We start from the raw sequence: 25,406 nt of genomic DNA, 5'->3' as shown, positions 1-25,406 counted from the left end.
AATGTCTTCTTTGATATAAGGAGAGTTACTAAGAACAGAGTAGGGAAGAAGAGCATGAGAAGAAGATTAACATTAAACAGGGATGAGAGGTGGGAGGGAAAGGGAGAGAGAAGGGAAATTGCATGTAAATGGAAGGAGACCCTCAGGGGTATACAAAATTACATACAAGAGGAAGTGAGGGGAAAGGAGGGAAAATATAAGGGGGAGAAATGAATTACAGTAGAGGGGGTAGAGAAAGAAGAGGGGAGGGGAGGGGGGAGGGGGAATAGCGGAGGATGGGAAAGGCAGCAGAATACAACAGACTCCAGAATGGCAATATGTAAATCAATGTGCAACTGATGTGATTCTGCAATCTGTATATGGGGTAAAAATGGGAGTTCATATCCCACTTGAATCAAAGTGTGAATTATGATATATCAAAAACTATGTAATGTTTTGAACAACCTACAATAAAAATCAATAAAAAAAAAATAAAAAATAAATAAATAAATAAATAATATGAAGAAGAAAAATATCTCAACCTGTAAGATTTTTTAAAAGCCAAAAATAAACAATTTTAATTTGAACCTAATTTTTTCTTCCTATTTAAAAAATAAAAAAAAAGGATCAGTTTCTTCATTACCATCTCCTATCTAAAGAATACCACAATGCAATGATAGCAGAGAAGTTTAAACACCACTAGAGCTGCCCAGAAACAATGCATAAGGAAACTGGATAAATTTGAGCTGTAGAAAGATAATTTTAATTATACATAAATAAATTTATAACTTGCCCTACATAGGCAGAATTTTAGGAAATAATATTAACAAGAAATTGGTTCACTGCCCCAAGCTCTGAAATTTTCTCCTACTCAGCAAGCAAGACCTAGAGACAAACAAACTATTGTGGGCAAGAGTGGTGTTGTTATAGACTTCTAATAGCACCCTCATTTTTTACTAAGCTTCCATGTTGTAAGGTTGCTTTCATCAAATCCTAACTTGATGTTTAAGTCAACAATAATCCATGGTAATTTTAATTATCAAGAATATGTATAATTTTGGTCCCTTAAGTTTCTAGAAGTTAAAATATGAAACTCCTTAACGAAGAATGAGAGAAAACAATAACTTTGTTTCTGACAATATTTTTAATTAACATTTGAAACTGCACTATAAGCAAGAAAAATAGATGATGAAAGGTATGAAAATGTATTTACTACTACTACAGTAGTAACAAATAAATGCTAAAACAAATTAGCTCCACATTTTTCCATCTCAAAAAAATATATGCAAAGAGCTGGGGCTGTAGCTGAGTGGTACAGCACTTGCCTCAAATGTGTGAAGCACTGGGTTCAATCCTCAGCACACATAAAAATAAATTAAATAAATAAATAAAAATATGTGTCCATCTACAAAAATATTTTTTAAATACACACAAATCTGAATATATGACTAACATCTTCTCAAAATATAACTTTTTCTGGTAAGAGATATCTAGAAGGATCATACTATACAATACTATATCCTTCATACTTGAAAACATAATGCTAGCCACTCAAGTTAAAACAAGTGGTACGATGATAAGACCTCTCAAATACTTTTAAATACTGAAACATGTATACAAATATTATATATATATATATATATATATATATATATATATATATATATATACACACACACACACACACACACATACATACAAACATACATATTCATTCAAATGTATACATATAACCACACAGAGGATTATAGTTCCACACTTAGGAATTCAAAGTGGATATAGTCATCTCCTGTATTTAAAAAGAATTTGTTATGGTATTTTTATATCCTTTTTAAAGTTATATTCTGTAGTACTTGATATTTAATTTAATTTCTTATTTTAAAAGTCTAGGCCAGAATTTCAGTAACATTTAAGAATAGATTCAAGGAATAAAGTTATATTATATGAACTTTCTCAATAAATACTGTTCACATAGAAACTAGTTTTACTACTAAAAACAAAAATAGAAAACAAAGTCAGAGGGAACTAGCAAACTTCTAGGAGCATTTATAAAAGAGGAACTGTGCCACAACTTCCAAAAAAGAATAAAAAAAAAAAAAAAAAAAAAAAACCTAAACAAATAGACGTAAAGAATGATGTTCTCTGTAAGAATCTGAGTTATATGAGGTAGCCATCCACCTAAATGGCTATGTCACTGTAGCTGTGAAACAAGCCAGTACCAAACAAATGGAGGGATGGGGACCCTATGGCAGTCTCTGGCTACAAGCTACTGCTTTCAGAAGGGCTTTTACTAGAAGAATGCATTTCAAAGAGAAATATTTAAAGTATTTTATCCACAGCCAAAAAAAGAAGGCTACATGCTAACAGAAAGCAGTCTAGTTGCAAACTAGCAAGACAGTTTCATATTAATGTACAAAAAATTGGGGGAAATTCAAGCCCTAACTCACTAATGAGCAAAGGTTCATCTCTGCTGAAGGGTCCAGGAGACTTAACACATTATACAAGATAGCAGGAAAGCACTTTCCATCAAAAATCCCTTCACATTTTTCACTCTCTCCCAGAAATTCTACATGCACACAAAGATACCACACAGATATCTTTCAGGTTCTCCTCATTCCTCTTGACTCCTACTCCCTCTGATCCTCTTCCTCTACCCAGGATCTCCCACTCCTTTCAGGGGGTTCCTTGCACTCTTCTGGCATGAAGGATTTCACCTCTCATGCCTTCTTCAGTTTTGCATTGCCACAGATTAGCCTGAAAGACCTCAGGGTGGAACACAAAGACTCTTTCCTCTCAACAGATAGTAAAAATTTTCCTAATTCTTTGTGATAAAGAAAGTATCTCACTCTCAATCTTATTATGAACCGTAGTCCTTTTTAATACACTTTAATTATGAATAAATTAATCCAAGATTTCCTGTGAACCCTGTCATAGGAGACTGTATTACATTATTCAGACATGATGTAGATGGAGCCAGCTCACCCTAAACACAGCTCAAAATACCAATAAGAAAATAAGCACTGACATAAACCCTGATGTCACAGACACAGGACTTGATGTACCCAATACAAGAGAAAAAGAAGACAAAACCAAGAAAAGGCAGCAAATATTAGGATCCATCTCCCAAGTCCGGTTTGTCCACATAAAGCACAAGAATCTTAACTATAAAAACCATATTTTAGCAATATCTGAAGGACTGCTTAAAGCATTTTAAGGGAAGACAAGAATGAAAATTAAGCCACACTAAAAAAAATAACAATACTTATGGTTCAGTTAACCATTTCTCAGTCCCTTCCATTTGGAAAACAGTGAAAATCCTATGCAGTTGTGGCTGTCATGGTGTGAAGTGATAAATATAACCAATAAGAGTTTAAGTTACAGGTACACATTAGTAAAAAACATATATTATAGATATAAGATTTTGATAAGTGAGATAAGGCAATTATAAAGCAAGAACTGACAAAGGCCTAAGACACTATTTTGCTGCCTTCTATAAAAACTGTTACAAGATTTGTTTCTGAGAAACTGAAATGAAAGTTGGTTTCATATAATATATTGTTTACTGTACTTTGTACCCCACAAAATGTACTCAACCCAGGATATGGTGGTCTTGGTGACCCAAGACTTTGAAGTAGATTTTCACCCCCACTAACTGACCAAACTCAGGATACGTTTGTCTAACACCTTCTCGGACCCAAGATGTAGTTAACCGAGTTGGTTTTCGTACTTAAATTCCCAAGACACAGGCCAGGAAATTGCTGCTCTCCCATAGAGCTTCAGTCTTTATGGGTGGGTGACAGTCCCTGGCCAGGTAAATAAAGCTCTCTTTGATTTGAATTCGGGCTTCGAGTGTTTTCTGAAGTGGCTCTTCATAATAGTGGCTTAAGAGACCACAGCCTGTTCTGCTCCATAAGTTTCCTCTTACTTTTTCTGGCAACTGTGAATTATCTTCCATTTTGCCTATCTCTTCACAACCACTTTAGTTTTCATTTTTTAATTTTTTATTTTATTGGTTCTTTTAGTTGTATACAAGAGTAGAGTCCATTTTGATATACTTATACAAGCATGGAATATATCTTATTCTAATTGGGACCCCAGTTATATGGATGTACATGATGGAGAGATTCACTATGGTGTATTCACATATGCACACAGGAAATTTACATCAGATTCATTCCACTATCTTTCCATTTTGTATTCTCCTGCATTTTCCTTCATTCCCCTTTGTCTAATCTACTTAACTTTTTTCAAGATCCTTATTACCAACTGCACACTAGTCTCACTCTCCAGCTAGAAACTCAAACCCAAGTATATTGTATATTCTCTATGAAAGACATTTTCTTCAGTGAGTCATTTACCAGAGAATGAACACAAGGCCAGCAGTACCTCTGTCATCTATTCTCTGAGTGTACACATGCTGGGTAACAGTAGGGTTTTTACAATGTCCTTTGAATGGAAACAGTAATTGTCAGAGCAAATTAGAATTAGAGAGATCCCACATAGGCAAAAATGTATGTGGATGACATGTCAAGCCATTACATCAACAAAGAAAAGAACTCAAAGCAGCTTAAATAAAAACAAGTCTCACTTCACATAATGGAAGGGGCTAGAAAGAGGACTTCACTGGGCCAGAGCAGCAGTTCCAGGATCCCACTCTCCAAGCACCTCACAACCTTGCATAACTGTTTAGCACTGAGGGAGCAGCTCTCCAAAGTGGGGTCCTTAAATGAGGAAGGAGAAATATTTCTCAGAAGCCTCATACCATGTACTAGACAAACGCATGCCTATGCCTACAAAATTAGAAAAAAATGAATCTGGCATTGTCAGCCACTAATATGATCGTTTCTTAATTTAATAAACATTCCTAACTGCAGAAAGTCAGTATTGCATCTTGACCACCAAAACTCACACTTAAGTCTTGGTAATAACTAGTTTGAGCGATGGCCTTTTTTCCCTATTTTTTCTCATTTTATTCTAAAAACCAACCTTACCTACTTTAGGCCTACTTTTAGGATTAATGTTTATAAACATTTTCAAATCAACTGAGGCATCAGTGGTAATCTTAATGACTACCGGGGGGGGGGGGGGAATATCTCAAAGCAAAAATCAAATAATAAATTTATTTGACACGAACTCGGCATTATCCTCTCTAGAACAACCCATCTACAAATTTTGGCTCTGTTTTTCTCACTAACTTTTTCAATAGTCATTAATATAAATAAAGTGGCATGACAAAGTCTACAGAGTTAATAAAATGTGTTTCTACTTCCCAAGCAGAAACATGATTGGTCAGTTTGAACTTTCTATAATGTTAACCATCTGCCAAATTATTCAGAACTCTCCTAGAAAAAGCCATGATCCTCCACACACTAATTAGATGAGTCAATGCTGTAATGATCCTTTAGATAACTAATTTACTCAAGTCTGATAATTTAATTACCCAATTCTGATAAATAAATTCTAACCTTAGACCAAAATGATTAAAGGATTAAAGGTCAAAATCAGTGAATGCAAACTGAAATAGATCCACTATTATGAACAGTTTGCTTTTCTCTTAGAAGTTTATTATCTCAAATTTCAGAATTAAAATATATTAATATATCAAGGTTTTCTAAACCAGTTCTGATGTAGTATTCCTTGTACTTCTAGTTAGTAAATTCATGATTTGTAGATTTAAAATTCCCCAAGAGTTGTCTTTACTGACTATTCCATACAGTTCCATCATCTCTTCTCACTCTTTTTGCACATCGCATTTCACCTACTATTACATGTGTGTCTGTGTGTTTCAGTTACAAGTGTGCGATGACAAGTAGCAGAATATCCTAGTGCCCCATCTCCTGTGCCTAAAAAGACTGTCTGACATTTGGACACTCAGTAAACATAAGAAAATGACTATCTCAAAGATGTGAACTTATAAGTAGTAAATGTGTATTATTACTTATGTACTTTTGCACATACTATTAATTATGGTATGATTTCAATACCAAGAATAAAAAAAATCACAAGGAAAAACAATTGCTACTAGCACCACTACCACAAGCAGCAGCCACCAGTTTAAAATTGGCATAAACAATTTAATGCTGATAATAAGGGTATGTTGTAGGTTTGCCCATTTTAATAATGAGAAATTAAAGCTCGGAGAAGTAAAATAAGATGCCCCGGGTCAAACAAGATAAATAAGCAGATTAAAACAACAGAGTTCTGACTCCTATACCCTTAATGCTGACCTGCAATGTCTATGTGTATCATTAAGGGGCAAAAGCAATTAATATCAGCATCTAAACAGCAGGACACTGAGCCCATCTATATAAAGAACTGGACAAAGCACAGTACTCACAGTGATTTCTACAACTGATCAGGCTACCAAAATGTGAGACATGTTTAAAAATTAAACACCACTTGAATCTTTCTTCCAAAAGAAATACCTCAGAGTCACAGACTAGTCTAGTAGATAAATGGAGTTAAAGTATAAATAACTTATGTCCTTGTAACCAGGCCTTAAGATAAAGTATTCAGTGAAAACTAGTGTGTTAAGCTGCTCTTTTCTAATTCAATTCTACTTTAAATTTAGCCACGGTCATTTTCTACTGTCTTTCACTTCTTTGTTAGTGTCCATTTTATATTTTTCATCCAATTCATTTATTTACAATTTGTATATGACTAGTCAAGTTCATCTGCTGCTCCATGAAATGAATGCATTGATTCTCTATGACAGTTTCTTAGATATTTAGTCATTATTTCTGCCCACATATTTTATGTTTCCCTGAAAAACTGGCAGCCATGTGGAAGTTCAACGCTCCTTTCAATACCTGCACTTATAATTTGTAACGAGATAATTATCCTTCAAGAAGCTCACATAAAAATATACCCATTATGTATTCTGATTTAGGCAGAATGAAATTAGCCTCATTTTCCTACAATACAAATATTATGCTTGTTTATAGGTGACATTGGAAATCAATGCCCATCTTAATTCACCAACAAGGAAAGATCTCTTACAATAGACCACAATGTTTCTTACCAATGTAACTGGTCAAAAACATAGTTTAAAAGTTATAAGATGGGCAATATTTTTAAACAAATGTATTACATTTCATGTGCCTTTAATCATACATTCAAAAGCCCACTGATTACAGTGGCACACACACTTCAGTACTTCATTAAACAAAGGCATTGTTTTCCACACAACATCATGTTTCAGCAATATTTTTCAACTTGACAGTTTTACTTACTGTCTTAGAAGCAGTATTAATGTACTGCATCACCATTTCTTTTTTGATACCGAAGTCTTTTTCCCGCAATGGTGCCTTTTTATCTTCATTTAAATTCATATCTTCCTGGAAAACACAATTAAAATGCCTGGTTTTAGAATCTAAATAGTGCAGCAATTCTATGTACGCTATGAATGGAAAAATCAATAATTTGTGACTAAAGCAGCATTAATTGTTTTGAAATGATTTACGTGTAATTCTGCCTAGAGAAAGGAAGAGAGAGGAAAGCTGGAGAGAGAGAAGAAAGTATTCTAGATGAGTTGAACAGGTAAAATGCTTACCAGAAAATCTAAATTCACAGCAGGTTATTAAAGTTATATTCAAATCACTATGGATAATTAGACAGTTGCAAATTTCTGCCTTTCCTAAGGTTATTAGGATTCACAATTTTAATTATTTTTTTACAACAGCTGTACCTGAAGCTATCTTGTACTGTTTTGAAAGAGCTGTTGTGTACCAGAAAAATTAGAAAGTAAATAAACTTCCACTTCCCCGATTCTGAAAGCTACAAGAACACCACACGATCAAATCACTAGAACTGATTCCAGCAAATGACAAAGCATCTTATGGCTCTAATTATTTTTCCCCATCTCTTTCTAAAACATTAACTAGTTTATTAACTGAAAGATCTAAAGCACATAAAAGTTACACTAAGATAAACAGGTACCACCTAAAAATCTAACATTCCTCAAGACCACCAACCAAAATAAGTGTTTAAGCATCATATATGTCCCTATGGAAGTAACTTTGACTAAAAATACAAATCAGGCATATCCATACAAACATAACAATTGCTATCAATTACGTTGCTTAAGAGGCCGCTCTGGAAGAGCAGAAGAAAGGGAGACAGAGGTAAGAAAGAAATGACTGAAAATGAAGGGAAGCTCAAAGGGATTTCCTACCAGCCTTAACCCTGGACCATATGTGATAAGCAATGTTAAGTATTTGAATATACATCAACTCCATATCTACTCAGAATAGGTCCATGAAAATCAGGAATTTGGGTCATCTATTGACCAGGTTATCCAAACTTAAACTTACCAGTAAGTAAGTTTCTGCCAATTTTTATAAGTGAGCTACATTCACCGGGTACTGAAGTTTATGCCTTTATCCAACTCAGTTTTTGGCCACCAAACCTCAAGCACTTAAAATTCAAAATTCCCTTCACTTCATCTTGAGAGAAATATTTGAGATCTTAGAAATTGTTCCATTTGACACCTCAATAAAAGGTAGTAATTAGTAATTCCACTCTTGTCACTACTCCAGTTAGAAATATCCTTGAAATTAGGTGAATAATACCTTGTTTTATTTCACTTTTTTTCTGTGAACTAATAATTCTCAATAGGCTTTACTACCACTTAGCAGTTTTAGAAATTTCTAGAGGCATTCTGGTTAGAAGTGACTGAGGTGATGCTTTAAGCATTTATAGGAGCAATCCCTGCTAGATTTTCCCTGTTACACTCACAAGACAAAAAACTGTTCTGCACCTACAAGAGATTCACAGACCTTTAAACATAAGAAAGACTGTGGGGCTGGGGATGTGGCTCAAGCAGTGGCACGCTCGCCTGGCATGCACGCGGCCCTGGGTTCGATGTTGTGTCCGCCGAAAACTAAAAAATAAATATTAAAAAAAAAAAAACAACCTCTCTCTCTTTCTCTCTTAAAAAAAAAAAAAAAGACTGTGGAATTAGATATAAACTGTAAAATGGAACCAATTGTTAAATTATAACATATTATGTATTTTGTATTGCCTGGTTTTAATACACCAAATTTCTCAAGAATCCAACTATTCTGTAAATTATACTTACAATTCTTTTAAGCTTTATCAATAGTTCTACTCCATTTCTGAAACATAGGTATCCCAGGCCAATACTGTTTGTGGCATCTGAATCCTCAAAACAGCACACTGTGTCAGTCTGTACTGTAGTGTTGTACTCACAGTGGTAAGAACCAGAGATTCAAGAATGTTTCTTTACTTTCTTCAATAGTCAGTGCCACTTTACACTGAAATACAAACTAATTATGTAGTACAGAAAGGTGGTATATTGATTTTTTAATTATGGATGTAGGTAGCTTGTACTATATAAATAATTTCACTGGCAATATGCCAGGCACGAAAGAGACAAACACTACATGTTTTCCCTCATGTGTGGAAGCTAAAAAAGTTGATCATATAGAAAGTACAAAGCAGTGTTAACCAGAGGCTGGTAAGTTGTTGGGGGAGAGGGAAAAGAGAAGGGCTATTCAATGGGTATGAGGAGATAATAGGATTAAGTTCTAATGTTCTGTAGCACACTGGGTTGCTACAATTAATAATTTATTTTACATAATAATAACTGAAATAATTTTGAGTGTTTCCAACCCAAAGAAATAGTATTTGAGGTAAGAGATACCCTAATTACCCTAATTTGATCATTGCACATTGTATATGTGTTGGAATACCACACCGTACCCCATCAGTATGTACAATTATCATGTCACAAGTAAAAATAAAAAGATCTTACTGGAAGCAAGTAATGGGGAAGCTAGGGGATAATTGTTATAAAAGGTGGGGGGAAACCTAAGAGTTCTGAGAATCTGTCATAAATTATTCACTATTAATTTCTAATTGTTAAACATAACTCAGCCTTTTTAACCAGCAAATTAAAATACTTAATAGAGTACAGAATACTAAAAGACATAAAGCCCATTACCTGTGGCCAAAACTGAATTAAACTTTCAAGATGGATAGTTCAAAGAAAAAGAAAAGCAGCCACTTTCTTTTTTAGAAAGATGTTTCCAGAGGACATGAGTTCATACACAGAAGGGGTCCTGATGGTTAATTTGTGGTTCATCCCTGGGATTCAGAATGCCTAGACAGCTGGTGAAGCAACATTTCTAGATGATCTCTTAAGGTGATTCCAGAAGAGATGAACATTTGAATCAATTGACTAATTGAGAAGATTCAACCTCACCCAGTTGGGCAAAGCACTATCCAATCAACTAAGGGCCCAAGTAGTACAACAAGGCAGAGGAAAGGTGAATTCATTTTCTCTTCTTTAGCTGGGACACCCTTCTTCTGTCAGATTTTGAGACCTGAACCAATGTCTGCTTCAATTCTCCCCCACCCAGGTTCTCAGGCCTTTGGCCTTGGACTGAGCCACACTTCTGATTTCCCCCATTTTCCTGCTTGCAGAAGGCCTTTCAAGAAACCGTCTCCATATTCTCTCAAGTCAATTCCTTTAATGAACCTTCTCTCATGTATCACTAAGTTTGTGTATTTTCTATTGCTTCATGCCTTTCTGGAGAACTCTGGCCAGTGTTTTCTTTTGGAATTAAGAAAGAGACCCGGAATTCTTCAATTGTTTTCCTCAGGCTAATGCCACCTCTCTTGATGATATATGGCACTAATCTTTCTGACAAAACTGTGATGATAGCTTCAATGTAAATACAAAATGAAATGAAGAAATGAGGCCACAAAAAAGGAACTGACTACCCAACACCACAAACAGTCAAGGAGCACCCATTTGGCATGGAACTGCATGCAATAGGTCATCACTCTCTGCATGTCCTTGAGGAAATGGAATGGCAAAGATATGCTTTGCCCTTTATAAAAGGAACAAGGGAGCAATGGAGATGGGGGAAAAAACACATATTTCAAAGTATAAAGGTACAAAATTTTTAGAACAAATTATTTTCAATCTATGGAGAAGCAGGCTACAAGAAGAAAACCTCACGAGGCAATGCTAGTTAATTTCTGGAAATGGTAAAGTCCTTGGGAAATGTACTGAGAACTTTTTCCTAGAAACTTTGTGTCCATATGTTGTATGTCCAGAAGAATCAACTATCTCTGAAGGCGGTTGGACAAACTAAGCAGCAAAAGGTCAGCGGGGGAGAACAGTGAGAAAGTCTTTAATTTTCACAATTCTCAGTTTCTATTTGCTCAATTGTATCTCCATTGTCTTAGGTGAGATTCCCTAGAGGCAGAGACTGGGACAAAAACAGACACAGGTGATCTGTGGAAGAGATAATCTCTAGAATAAGGTACTTTCCTGGCAACTTGGGTTTTTTTGGATCCCATGAATTTCCCCCTTTAGTCCCACTCTGATTTCTCTTCTAAAAGCTTTCCTTGCCCCTGACTCATCTTTGGAGATTCATTACAGAAAGTTCTCCTCTTGTTCCTCAAAGCCAGCATTGAATGGACCTACTTTCCTGCCAGCCTTCCTCCAGACGGTTAGTATAGCAATGAGCAGGAAATCCCTCCCTCTATAAACAGTTACATTACTTATTCCCTGATAAAGATATACTGAGAAGGGTATATGATCTCTACAGTATTCTTCCCAAAATATTCCTCAATAACCATGAGAAAGGAGAAAAGAAAAATTTTAAAAAAAAGATAAACCCAAATTGAGGACCCTTTACACAAATGACCAGGAGTGTCAAGGTCATAAAACATAAAGAACTGTCCTTGACTGGAGGTGGCAAAGGAGACATGGTGACTAAATGCAAAGTGTGGTTTGGATTGGAATCTGGAATATAAAAAGACATAACTGGAAATAAAGTCTACAATTTAGTTAGTAGTATCTATGTTTTTTTTTCTTATTTTTAATAATTGTCACAATGTTACATAAGATGCTGATATTAGGGAAAAACAACTAAAGAGTAAAGAAGAACTCTAAAATTGCAACGCTAAAATTATTTCAAAGTAAAAGTTTTAAAACGTTAAAATAAGCCAGGCATGGGGGGTGCATGCCTGTAATCCCAGTGGCTCAGTAGGCTGAGGCAAGAGGATCACAAATTCAAATTCAGCCTCAGCAACTTAGCTAGGCGTAATGACTTGGTGAGACCCTGTGTCAAAATAAAAAAGGGCTGGGGATTTGGTTTAGTAGTTAAGCCCAGGGTTCAATCCCCAGTACTGGGTGGGTGGGGAGAAGGATGAAATTAAAATATTTTGAACAATTTATGAATAATTTGAAAACAATAAAAATGGAACATCACTCTTTCATTTAAAAAATTGACAAGTCTTCAAAATTCTAAAAAAAATAAATAACTAGGTTTTGGGAGTGTTTGCTGGATGGAGGAGAGGAGAGGCAAGGGAAGAAACCACTATAAAGACAAATCCAAGGCTAGAGGAGAGGGAAGGGAAGAAACCACTATGAAGACAAATCCAAGACTAGTAAGACCAAGGGTTTGAACCTGGATAAAAACAAAAGTCCAACCCAAAGCTAGAAACAAGGCACTCTTCAGTTTCCTAAACACAAGGTCCTTGGTTACTTACACTTCATCCCATTCTCATCTAACCCTACCCTCTTAAACCATCCTTCTTAATCATTTTCCCAATGGCCTTTTCCAAAGACCTTAGTATCCTATGATCTGAAATAATGGTTAAATGGCTGAACTAGGAAATGTGCTAAATTTATAAGCATTATTTAATCCTTACCAATAACCAATTTAGGTATCCCCTTCTCTATACCTATATATGTCAATCTACTATATCTTCTGTATACCTCAACTTGAGGTATTGAGAAAAACTTCAGGAGAATTCTTGAAGTTAACCATGGTTCTATGGCTTATTTTTGAACTATAATCAATCTACTCTCCCCATTTTTATTTCCATACTTTTTTGGTCTCCATTATCATTAAATCCCATTTCCTGGGGGTCTAATACTATGGAGCTGAACACTAAGATTGCCAACACTGTGCTGATTCTTGATGTCCCACGCTTTGCTATCAACAAGAAGACTCTTCAAAGTGTTACCAACACAAAGTAGGCGAAGCTAAAATCCATCAATTTTATAGGGGACAACATCAGGGATATAGAAAAGGATCAATGTGTGATTGTACACTTCCCTGTGGCACCTGGTTAAGGGGTAGATAGGACTGAGACCCCTCACACCAAGTCAGCACCTTCTCAGATACTCCAAAAGATTCTGTGGGTTTGACAGGGCCAGAAGTTGCAACAAACCAGAAGAATACCACCTTCCTACTACTGATTTCTGACTCCATATTAGACTGAGAAAATGCTGGCACAAAATAAATGTTTCCACATTTTCTTTGGTAAAGCCAAGGAAAGAAAAAAATGAATATTAATACCTGGGCACATACATGCAACTATTTAGAACACTAAGGAGCTATCATGCAGAGAATGGCAATAGAGTGGACATTTTTTTCAACTGAATTATAAACATTAAGCTCAATATTTTCATTCATGGATGTAGATTTTCAAGATAGCAAGCTCGTTAAATTTACATGCATCAGGTTGAGTGGGATAGTTAACACCATGGAGAGACAAATTAAATGTAAAATGATTGACTATTTGTAGAACTACACCAATACATACAAGCAGCAAGTTGTTGAAGATGGTCAGGTGTGGGTAATTCAATCAAAAAGGAAAAACACTACAGACAAACAGGGGAAAGACAGGAGTTTCAAAATGCTGTATTATAGTAGATCAAACATCCATATGAATCAGTAAGTATAATATTGGAAGATAAAACTAAAAACACAGAAATAGCAAAAGCATTCATTTTTTTAAATTAATTAAAGAAAGTCAATAATCATCTGATTTCCATAGTTCTGTCTCATGGGTTAAAGCCAACATAATTATTCTTGGTAACATCCTCTGTCTTACTAACATTACATTGCTACACCCACATCTTCAGAAGAGACCCACAATTATCCCCCATTATCTCTCCAGGAAGGTACCCATAGTTCTTCTCAAAGTGTACTTCTGTTTTTAACCACATCTGAATTCCTATTCAACATCCACAATGTCAAAGATCTTACTGATGTTTATCCCTACATTCAGGTAGATATTTACTACCATGAATGGCTTGCTGACAAAAAGTAGGAAATTTCATGGCCCTTTCCAGGTCATTATACACTCTAAAGTAGGACAGACTAAATGAATCATATCTAATTCTATAATTCAGCAATTTTTTTTAATTTTAAATGGGGTTTAGAAATAATTAGAATGATCCAAAACATAATTATTACTATCTTTCATATTCAAGATGTCAACGAATAAATTTTTAAAATACCTTTATCTTCCGTCCATTTTTATTGTTTCAATATAAATATTTATAACAATCTATTTTATATAAATGTGATTATAAACAGGCAAATTTTTTGGCTTTATCAATAGTTGGGTTCAGTTTTGTTTCTCTTCACACTGTCTTTACTCAATTTCATTAAAATTAATAGGAAGTCAGATGGCCAGCTCATTAACAGAAGAACCACCAGAAAAAATGACATTTACCCAGATACTGACACTAAACTCATAAACAGTATTATTTAACTAAAAATGCAACCTGAAGTTTATGGGAAGAATGTGAATTACTTTAACTAAAAAACAAATTTCAATTTATCCTAATGATGATATCAAGAAAAAAATTCAAGTGTCCTATGTCTTATATAGTATGAATTTTAGTAGAACGAACAAGAAGCACTCTAAATTTGCAGGGTGTGGTCTGAGTCTCATTTGTTTAGGAAGAGAACCTTGCTTGAACAAGTACTGTTCAAGCACATGCACCAAACCCACAACTGCCAACAACTATCTGTAACCCTGCAGAAAAGAACACTGCCACTGATAGTTTCATTAACTCATCTGCTTTTTCAACTTTTCAAGACAAATAATCTGGGCTGTGGATGTGGCTCAGTGGTAGAGTGCTTGCCTAGCACGTGTAAGGCACTGGGTTCGATCCCTGGCACCACATAAAAATAAAACAAAATAAAAAATTAAAGTGTTGTGTCCGTGTAAAACTAAAAAAAAAAAAAAAAAAAAAAAATCTAAAAAAACAAATAACCATTTCCTTGCAAATTACATACAGAAGAAAACAGCGGTTTGACTTCAGATCCAAAGAGTGACCTTTCTATAGAAAAAAAACAGGACTGAGAAATGACCTTCCCAGTTGAGGAAGATGTGCCTGAAAACCTCCTGATTGGTCCAACAGCATGGTAAAACATTACTGTAATGTTTATCTTTTTAAAATTTCTAACAATTTTATTGGTACTGCAAACTGTCACCAAGCAAAAATCACAGCTCCTCAATCATTATTTTCTCATTTATCTAGATCTACAAAAAACAAAGACACATTGACATTATCCCCCAACAAACACAACCCATGAACCCACATGACAATCTCCTTGCACTCTTGTCCTCTTCCTCCTATTTGGATCATTTGGATTGCTCTTAAACCACCTTCCCTTGAAGTTTTTGACTTATACTCAATAGTGAAAGAAAAAAGATGAAAACTAACAGATCAGAAAAAGCATTCCCACAGAACCTCTCTCATTTTTTATATTACCAACCTTAAATATGCCTTTTAGTTGGTGAAATATTAAAAATGCTCATAATATAGGAAAGTAGAATTGTAATAATATTAATACTTAAAATAAGTGCTGGTGGGACTATACAGCAGTCAATAAACACAAGAACTGACAAAAAGAGGTCTTTGTTGGTTTTTCTTTACGTGCAGTCTCCTGGTGACCCTTATAGTATGTCTTATGTGCTTAACCCAATAGGCACTCATTTAGTTGACTAGAGGAAGAGCTATGCATAAATCCCTAAACACCAAGGATTAAAGAAAAAAGGGTAGAAAAAAGAAAAACTGTCATTGGTGTGTACCAAAGAGTGGCAACGTAGACCAAATTTAGCTAGATGAATCCTCCTCCCACCGACAGTATTAAAAAGTACCAAGCATATATAGTAGTGTTGGATTTTATCTGTTCACTTGAGTTCTTCTTTCTTCCTCTGGATCCTAAGTTTACCCCAGGCAAAGATATTCTGTTGAATGAACTACAAAGCTCTGAGAACAGTGGGGATGTAGCTCAGTGGTAGAGTGCTTGCTTAGTGTATGTGAGGCCCTGGGTTTGATCCCCAGCACTGCAAAAAAGAAAGATAAACACAAAAACATACTGATATTTAACTCCATGAAGACTCACATATCATTTGATTATTTCAACATGGAATTTACCAAAGCAAGAAAGAAACAAATCAACTCATTTGACAATTCACTACTGAATATATACAATATGTTCAAGGCACTATGAGCACAAAAATGAGTAAGGATAAATGTTTATGCTCCAATAAAATAAGTTTCTGACAAAAAAAAAAAAAAAGACTGTAAAATTGTCTCATGAAACAAGAAATGAATGTAGCATATACAGTTTCACTCATATAATCAAGAACACAGGACATACTTAATTTGAAGGATAAAAAATTAACAGAGTCAAGTGTCTACCCTATAGAACTTGCCAGTCTAGTGAGGACAAGCCAATTTAATGTAAATATAATGCAAAAATCGGGGGAGGACTTTACTAAATATTTTTGGACAAGAAAAAAAAATATTAATACTTTTTCTGGAGTATAAGAAAAGGCATCTTAAAATTGGCCAGTCTGAGCCTCATTCTGAGAGCAGAATAAAACATTATGGAGAATAAAGTAAGTATCAGGCGAGCACATAGAAATTTACAGCAAAGAACATCTTCTACCTCTAATTCAGGTTGCTTATTATTTAATTCTATTTGGAATAAAATCTAAGATACAAAAATAAAAACATTCTAAATAGTCAAAGACAACTCATAAAACTTTTAATAGTACAAAAGTACTCAGTGCAAAGGAAAAGGTTATAAAACCAATAAAAATGGAAAAATAAGTTATTATTCACAAGTATTCTGATTATATACACAGAACTTTTGAGTGAATCTACAAACAAAAACTAGTGAGAAGGGCTGGGGTTGTGGCTCAGCAATGGAGTGCCTGCCTCACACGTGTGAGGCACTGGGTTCAATCCTCAGCACCACATAAAAATAAACAAACAAAATAAAGACATTGTGTTCATCTACAACTAAAAAATAAAATAAAATAAAAACCACTAATGAGAGTTCAACAAGGTTACTGAATACCAAACCAAAATCAAACAAAAGTTATTTTTATTAGAAAGCGTGCTTAACCAAGGAAGTAAAAGACAAGAGAAATTATAGAACACTGAAGAAAGAAATTGAAGGAGACCTTAGAATATGGAGAGACTTCCCATCTTGGACAGACAGAATTAATACTGTGAAAATGACCATCGTACCAAAATCAATAAACAGATTTAATGCAATCACCATAAAAATCCCAACGAGTCCTTAAATTCATTTGGAATAATAAGAGATCCAGAATAACCAAGTAATATTGAATACGAAAAGAAACACAGGAGGCATCACAATAGTTGATGTGAAATTGTACTACAGAACTATAACAATAAAAGCAGCATGGAATGGGCATAAAATTCAACTCGAAAACCAATGGAATGTAATAGAAGACTCAGAAAAATCCACATACTTAAAGCTGATATTTGACAAAGGTGCCAAAATTATATTCTGGAGAAAAAACAAACTTTTTAACAAATGGAAAAACTACATAGCTATTTGGAGAAATATGAAACTAGATCCCTATTTCTCCCTGTTCTCAAAAGTCAAATCAAAATGGATTAAAGACAGGAATTAGACCAGAAACCTTGTAACTAACAGAAGAAAAGATAGGGTCAAAACTCTATCATACTGGTATTGGGTCAGACTTCCTTAACAAGACCCCCAAAACTCAAGAAACTAAGTCAAGAATCAATATGTGGGATGAAATCAAATATAAAGCTTCTGCACAGCCACAGAAATTATTAAAAGCATGAAGAGAGAGCCTACAGAATGGGAGAAAATCTTTAGTCATCTACCTGCCCTTGGATAGGTCATTAATATCCAGGATATAAAAATAATTTAAAAAAAAAACAACCTAATCAATAAATAGGTAAAAGAAATAAACAGAATTTCTCAAAAGAAACACAAATGGTGAACAAATAGATGAAAAATGTTCAACGTCAGGGAAATGCAAATCAAAACTACACTAAGATTTCATCTCACTCCAGTCAGAATGGCAATGATCAAGAATACAAACAATAATAAATCCCGCAATAAGATGGAGAAAAGAGTACACTTATATATTGTTTAAGGGACTGCACTCTGGAACACAGTATGAAGATTCCTCAAAAACCTAGAAATAAAACCAACATATGACCCAGCTATCCCACTCCTTGGTATTTTTCCCAAAGAACTAAAATTCGCATACTGTAGTGATACAGCCACCTCAATGTTTATAGCAGCACAATTGACTCTAGCTAAATAATGGATTCAACCCAGCTGTCCATCAATAAATGAATGGATGAATAAATAGTGGTATATATAACTGATGAAGTTCTATTAGCCATAAAGAATAAAATTATGGCATTTGCTTGTAAATTGATAGAAATGAAGAACATCATGCTAACTGAAATAAGCCAGACTCAGAAACTCAAAGGTCAATTGCTTTCTCTCATATGCAGAAGCTAAAGTAAACTAAAGGAGAGGAGAAGGGAAGGATATCACAAAAATATAGGGAAGATTAATAGTGTAGGAGATCAAGAGACAGAGTGAAAGGATGGGAAAGAGGAGACAATGCAGAATGAATTATTAAATCAGATTATGTACCTACACAGGGAATTTCATCTTTATGTAGAAGTAAAAATAATCAATCAAATTTAAATAAATAGATGAGCAAAAAGAAGTCTAATAGAGTAGAAGAAGGAGAATGGTAGAGGGAAGGAGGGTGGGAGAAGTAAGAGAGAGGGAAAAGAGGGAATGGTGAACTGAAATCAAATTCCATTCATCTATGATTTTGTCAGGATGAATGCAACTACTATGTATAACTATAATGCTCTAATATAAGTAAACTATATTCTGATTAAAAAAAAAGAAGAGTGCTTACATATAAGCAATAAACTTAGGAATAACTAATAAAAGATGTGAAATTTTAAATAATTTCACCGAAAGTGAAAAGATGGAACTCAGAATGGAACAAGATATTGGCAATACACAAACTGGACATGTGGGGATCATTTATGATGTGTAAAAATCCTACAAATCAATAAGAAAAAGACAATATCCCACCAAAATGGTAAATGATATGAACATTCAGAAAGTTCACAAAAAGGTAGATTAAACAATCAATAGACATGTGACAAGATGTTCTTATGATAAAAGAACATAACTTGTACTTATGATAAAAAAAAATCATTTAAAGTACAAAGTATCCCATTTATATTCAACAGACTTGCAAAATTTAAGAAGTCTTAAAAAAGCAATGAAAAAAGAGGGACATTCTCCAAATTAGCCACCCAGAAATCTTCAAAAGCATCAAATTCATAAAATCTGAGCAAAGACAAATACTATTCCTAACTGAAGATTTTTAAAACATGACAACTAAACACAATGCATGACTCTGAACCAGATTACTTTTTTATAAAGGGCATCATTGGTACTGCTAGTAAAACTTGAACAATGTCTTAGGATTCATTGGTAGAAACCAATTAGTGTTAACTTTCTCATTTGAGTTGTAGTTGTATTACATTACAATGATGAGTCCTTATTTGTAGAAAATATACACTCAACCACTGGAGGATTATGGGACACTGAGTCAGCCCTTACTGATCTTGTCTTAGCCCAAACCTGACTTTTCAGCTGATATCTGAGCCTGCAGATAACTAGTCCCAGTCTAAATCCTGTCTTTTCCGTTTTGATGGGGTTTCAAGCACTGCAGTATAAAACTCAATGTGGTCGGATTATTTTGATTTGTGCCTTTTGTATATTATTGAAGAAATCCTTTACTATCCTGTCAGTGAGTCAGCAACTTACCTTCAAGTAGTTCACAGGAATAGGGGTGTTTTTGTACATTACTACACAGAAAAATGTTTAGTTCACAAATGAGAATGAAAAGTACCCACTGTTCGCCTCCAGGAAAAATTAAATTGGAAGCAATACAAGGGACTTCAATTATATCTATGGTTATATTATGTTCTTTATATTTTTAAATGCCTAAAGTATTCTAATTACGAAAATACTCCTGAAGTATATTCCACTTTAGATAATACATTGAAAATTATTTCAAAATCAAATGTGAGTACTATTAGTATTATCCACATTGTTTCCCCTCACTAAAAAGGCAATATATGCATTAGTCATCTAAGCTCTTGATGCAGGAGACACTTCACACACATGCCTAAGAGATGATGATGACATCAAATAAATGTGTTTTCTCCTACTTTATAATAAAGCTTAATAAATATCTTCCCAGGAAAAGATTAAAGCTTCATTCTTTATACCTGAGTACTTTGAGCAATTTGATTAGATCATTTTCCACCACATAATTTTGGACAAGAAGTCCAGAAGTAATTTTTGTCAGAATGATTCTGAAATGATTGGCACTCATATAATGCCTATTAATGATAGCATTCTGATACATAACCCTGCTTGCAAAGCTTCATTCTCTCAACTGAAAGTGAGAAAATGAAAAAAGGTATGAATGCATGAAAAAAGGTATGAATGCATGAAAAATCTCTTCCACTCATTATTTTAATGTTTTTTGTGATATTGGGAAGACTAGCAATTAAAGTTAATCTCCATCTAATCTTAGGATCTGAATAGAAATATAATATCTTACAAATCTTAAAAGTTAGGATACTGCACTTAGCTTAACGAACTCAACAGACATTTATTGGGGATTTTGATACCACATTAAGTTAATCTAGTGTAGAGACAGATATATTTTTAAAAAGGAACTCTTGACTCAAGCACAGCAGCTCTGACGAGCAGGGTAAGCAATGCTCAAATCTGGGAGGGAATAGATAGATACTAAAGAAGAGTAATGTTGGGCTAAGGAACAGAGTTAGAAAGATGAATGGAGAAAGCCACTGCAATACCACAGTAAGAGTTAATAAAACTTTAATGAAAGCAGGGGAGAAATGTAATCAGAGCTAATAAGGACATAGAAGTAAATGGATGAAACCAATGCTTTAATAGTATCAAGTTGATTCAGATTTCAGTGTGTGCTTCCCAGTCAGAGAACTAAAGAAGGAAGGAATAGAAATCTATTGTTGTTTTTTTAAGGAATATAATACATTCAGTTTCTGTGTGTTAAGGTTTATCACCTTTTAAAGAGCTGGATTGAAGCTGCTCTTCTATAGAAGACACAGAAAGGTATCAAAATATAGGGGACAGTCTACAACACAGAAGGGCTCCAGTCTCCTAGGAAGAACACAGAAGAAAAAAAAAAAAAAAACGCAGTGGATAAAGATAATACAGGGGGCCATGGACCAGAAGCAACACTCAGAGGAAATAAAAGAACACACAGAAGAGGAGATATGGAAAGAACCATTCAGAAAGGATGAAAATCAGGCAAGAAAAAAGGTATCACACTTCCCAAAGCGAATAAAGAAATGCCAGTAAGTGAAAATGGTTAGCAATATCACATGTTGCAAAAATGATTCAAATATCAAAAAGTTGTTTACAGTTAAAGGAATAAATGCCCCAAACAAAACAGCTAGAAAAATTACAAGGTATTGATAGAAACCACCAGAGTAAACCACTCTTTTTGTAGCAGACAGGATTTGGAAGAAACATGACGACATTATTAGCTTCCCGAAATAATATGTATCCTAGGGGTGGTTCAGGCCTGAGAAATCCAAGAAATATTGCTTACAAAAGGTAACCTCATCAGAGTAATAGATTCACAGAACACAAGGCAGATAGCCAACAAAGGAAAAGTCACCAGTGACATGGGAACTACAGGTGAGCTTAGGAGGAGGCAGGCCAGAGGAGCAAAGAAACAGCATATGTAATCTTCCACACCTATGGCAGACAGAATGGCCCACACAGAGAGGTATACTGCCCTAACCCCTGGACCCTATATATATGAATTACATTATATGGACTGTACAAATGTAAATAACATAATGAATCTTACAATAAATAAATTATCTGGGTTTATCTGGAAAACATAAAGGGGGCCAATTAAAGCAGAAAACTTTCTCTAACAGAGGAAGAAGATTTGCACATCAAAACAAGTAGTCAGAAATTACAAGCATAAGAAAGATTCAATGTATCTGAGATACAGGGATCTCTAAAACTAAAAGCAGTCCCCAACTGTTAATCATCAAGGAAATAGGAACATCAGTCCTACAACTGCAAGGAATTGGATCCTGCCAACAACAACAATAAACCTGGAAGATCCTTCACAAAGTCTGTACTGGGAGTCTAGCCAGCTGGCACTGGTTTCAGCTTCAAGAAACCCACAGAACCAATGAGGAAAAGCTGGATTTCTGATCTACACAACTATTGTCCATTTATGTTGTTTTGAACCCCTAAATCCATGGCAATTTGCACCAGCAGCAATAAGAAATTAACATAACACCCCAGGATACCAATGATGCTTATAAATGCCCTAGAGCAGGAAGTACTTATCTCTCCTTATCTCCAGTCTTATCCTGGAGGAGACAGATTCAGTCTAGAAAGTAGGGCAGAAAGGCAAGGATAGGAAGCAGAAGCCAACCACACCACAACAGCAGAGCCTTCTGCAGGCTCCAAGCAGAGCAAGCTGGCAAAAGAAAAAAAGCAACTGTTTTCTTGGGATGAAAACCAAGTTATTTAACCTAAGCCATGGTTTTTACCACCTACAGCAATAAAGCTGTAAGACCTGCCTGGAATTTTATTCAGGGTCAGGGAAAAATAAGTTGAGAGAGCAAGAGCTGGAGGCAAAAGCTGGAATAAACAAGTCACTTTCAGCTTCAAAACCCAGCTATGTGTATCTACAAGGAATATAAAAGGAACCACTGGATGAAACTCCAGAAATCAACTATACAGACAGTGATGAACACAACTATTTCACATTATATCTAAGATCCACAAAGGAACCAAGATGGGCTTTTGGGTAAAAAGTTTTGGGTAAAACTCCAACTTTCCCAAAAGACAAATGGGGAAAGAGTGCTTAAAAAGTAGAACCAAAAGCTCATCACTACTTTAGGAAAGCATACAAAAACTAGGCTATTACAGAGACACAGTAAACCCATATCCTAAGTAAAAGCTAAATGAGTACAAATGTTCAAGTCTTATGCTGTACTTCACATTCATTAAGTTATTAAGTCAGCACAGTCTTCCAAAAGGACTGTCTTCAGGAGAAAAAAGAAGCATCCTCCAAAACCAAGTTTTTACTTCATATAAAAATTAAACTTTTGATAAATTGATAAGTAATAATATATTTTTTTAATTGCATACCACCAAAACAAAGAACTATATACAATTTTTAGCATGAAATTTCCAAAGGTGCAAGTGCCAAAAAGTTAACATGGCCAATTATTAAGTGTAACTTTCTCAAACAGTTTTTATTAATAGAGATATGTGTATGAAAAAAAAATCAAATCCAGTTGAAATCTATCATTCTTCACATACAAACAGTTTTAAGTTTGTAAAAATATATATTTTTTTTAAATGTAGCACCCTGAAAAGTCTCAAGAATATCACTGATTGACATTTAGAGGAGGAAAAGATCCTTCTCAACTTCTTTAGTTTTCAGCTTTGGAATCAACAGCACCTTTTCCCTTCAGCATATTGTGATTTGATACTCAAAGAATCAGTAAAGAAAGTAAAGAATCTGTTCCTTATTTTTGAACAATAACTTAATGAGGCAGACTCATTCCTTAGCATACTGAATAGTCCTACCAAAGCAACCGTTTCACTTTATTTCTGATGAGTAAAGTAAAACCTTGACTGCCTCAGGCAGACCTGTTCTAGGTTTAACAAGGGATCTAGCCCATTTACCAAAGAAGTATTCTGTCACTACTTCAAAAATGCATATTTCCATCTGCCCTATAGTCTTATTAAAATTGAAAAATCATCTTCCTTTCCTGGGTAACAGCAACATCAACAACAAAAATAACAAACTATATTCAATACTTCCTGGGTAGTTTTCCTTTTAACTGTGTGTGGTAATAAAATGTGGTTCCATGAATCTTTAACATCAACAGGCTCCTTCCTCTGCTTATTCATGTCACCTAGGACTATGACCAAAAAATGTAAGGTAGTCACAAGTGAGCCTAAAACTACCATTCCAAAATTTCATGGGTTATGAAAATAAGTGATTCCTTTTACAACGCACGGAAAAGAGGAAGAAAAGGGCACTTTACCATCCTAAGTCCCTAACAGTACACTAAAGAGAACTGGTTTCATACAAACCTTACCAATAGTGGCAAAGGCTACCAAAAGGAGAAAAGGTTGTTTTTTTCTGGTTCTTGGTTGAAAATATATCAACTCATAGTGTGAAAAGAGTGGAGAAGGAGTTATACATATGTGGTTAACAAACCAAAACTAGCATTTCAACAAGACAAGGCATAGTCTAGGGTTCATGCAAAAATACTACTATGCTCAGTGATAAATAGTTAGGAATCACTGACACTATGAAAAACCCTTTGAAGGCACAAAGTACGCATGGATTCTTTCTGGTGTCTTCTGAACCTCCATGTGTAATACTGGACACAAATCTTGTGATGAATAAAAAATAAGGCAGCATAACAGCAAATACGTCACTGATTTCAGCTGATCAGTTAGACCAGCTGTTCACTCTCGCTGTGGAAATGGAGTTCCTCTTGGTGAAACGGGCTAGCTATAAAATAAAAGCTAAGAAAGGCAGGGTGCAAAAACACCACAGGACACAGAAAGTAATTTCAAAAACGGGGTGGGATGAGTGGGCTAGATGAGCTATCAATTTCTCTAAAAATTGATAAGGCAGTCAAAAACAATACACAGAAGAACAGTCATAAAAGTCATGATTCAGAAAAAAGAGATAATTCCTCAGGACAACAAACAAAATCCTCTCCTAATCTGACTCAAGTTATCACTCCAATCTAATTTATCTGACCTCTATTTTTGACCTAACTCTACATCTGAGTTCACTGTCATTTCATTATTCTCAAAGATTTCCCCCACCCTCTGCCTACACAAATCCTATCTTGAGTTGAGACCTGGCTTCCTTCACCATTTCTACTAAATTGTCCTAAACTACTTAATACTCTATCTATTGTGGTTTTCACAGAAAGTAATTAGATATATCTAAAACTAATGTAGTTCTTCCTACAATGAACTTATAAAGAACTTAATTATTAAATACTACTTTCTGACATTTCTTACTCATTTTTCAATGTTTGTTGGGAATCCTAGAAGATAAGCAACTTGGAAGTAGGAACTATATATGTAAATAAATTTATTTAGATTAAATTAGCATTTATTTATAGCAAATGACTTCAGTATAAATAACATGTGGGTTATTAGTCAAATTAG

At 34.7% G+C, this 25,406-nt stretch overlaps 1 protein-coding gene across 4 annotated transcripts in view; it reads right to left on the bottom strand.

Annotated features, from left to right (window-relative positions):
• Diaph3 (diaphanous related formin 3) overlaps window positions 1–25,406 on the bottom strand; it is a 464,142-nt gene that overhangs the window by 391,065 nt on the left and 47,671 nt on the right. For 3 of the 4 annotated variants that reach the window (XM_076871975.2, XM_076871976.2, XM_076871978.2), the window contains one exon: window positions 7,212–7,316. The exons of the other annotated variant lie outside the window; for it this stretch is intronic. In XM_076871975.2, the coding sequence (XP_076728090.2) occupies window positions 7,212–7,316 (105 nt within the window). The remainder of the gene's footprint in view (window positions 1–7,211; window positions 7,317–25,406) is intronic. 4 annotated transcript variants of the gene reach the window in all.

Source organism: Callospermophilus lateralis, chromosome 12, assembly GCF_048772815.1.
Source record: "Callospermophilus lateralis isolate mCalLat2 chromosome 12, mCalLat2.hap1, whole genome shotgun sequence".
NCBI lineage: Eukaryota > Metazoa > Chordata > Mammalia > Rodentia > Sciuridae > Callospermophilus > Callospermophilus lateralis.
Note: the sequence above shows the minus strand (reverse complement) of the source record. Positions and strands in the feature narration are given on the sequence as shown.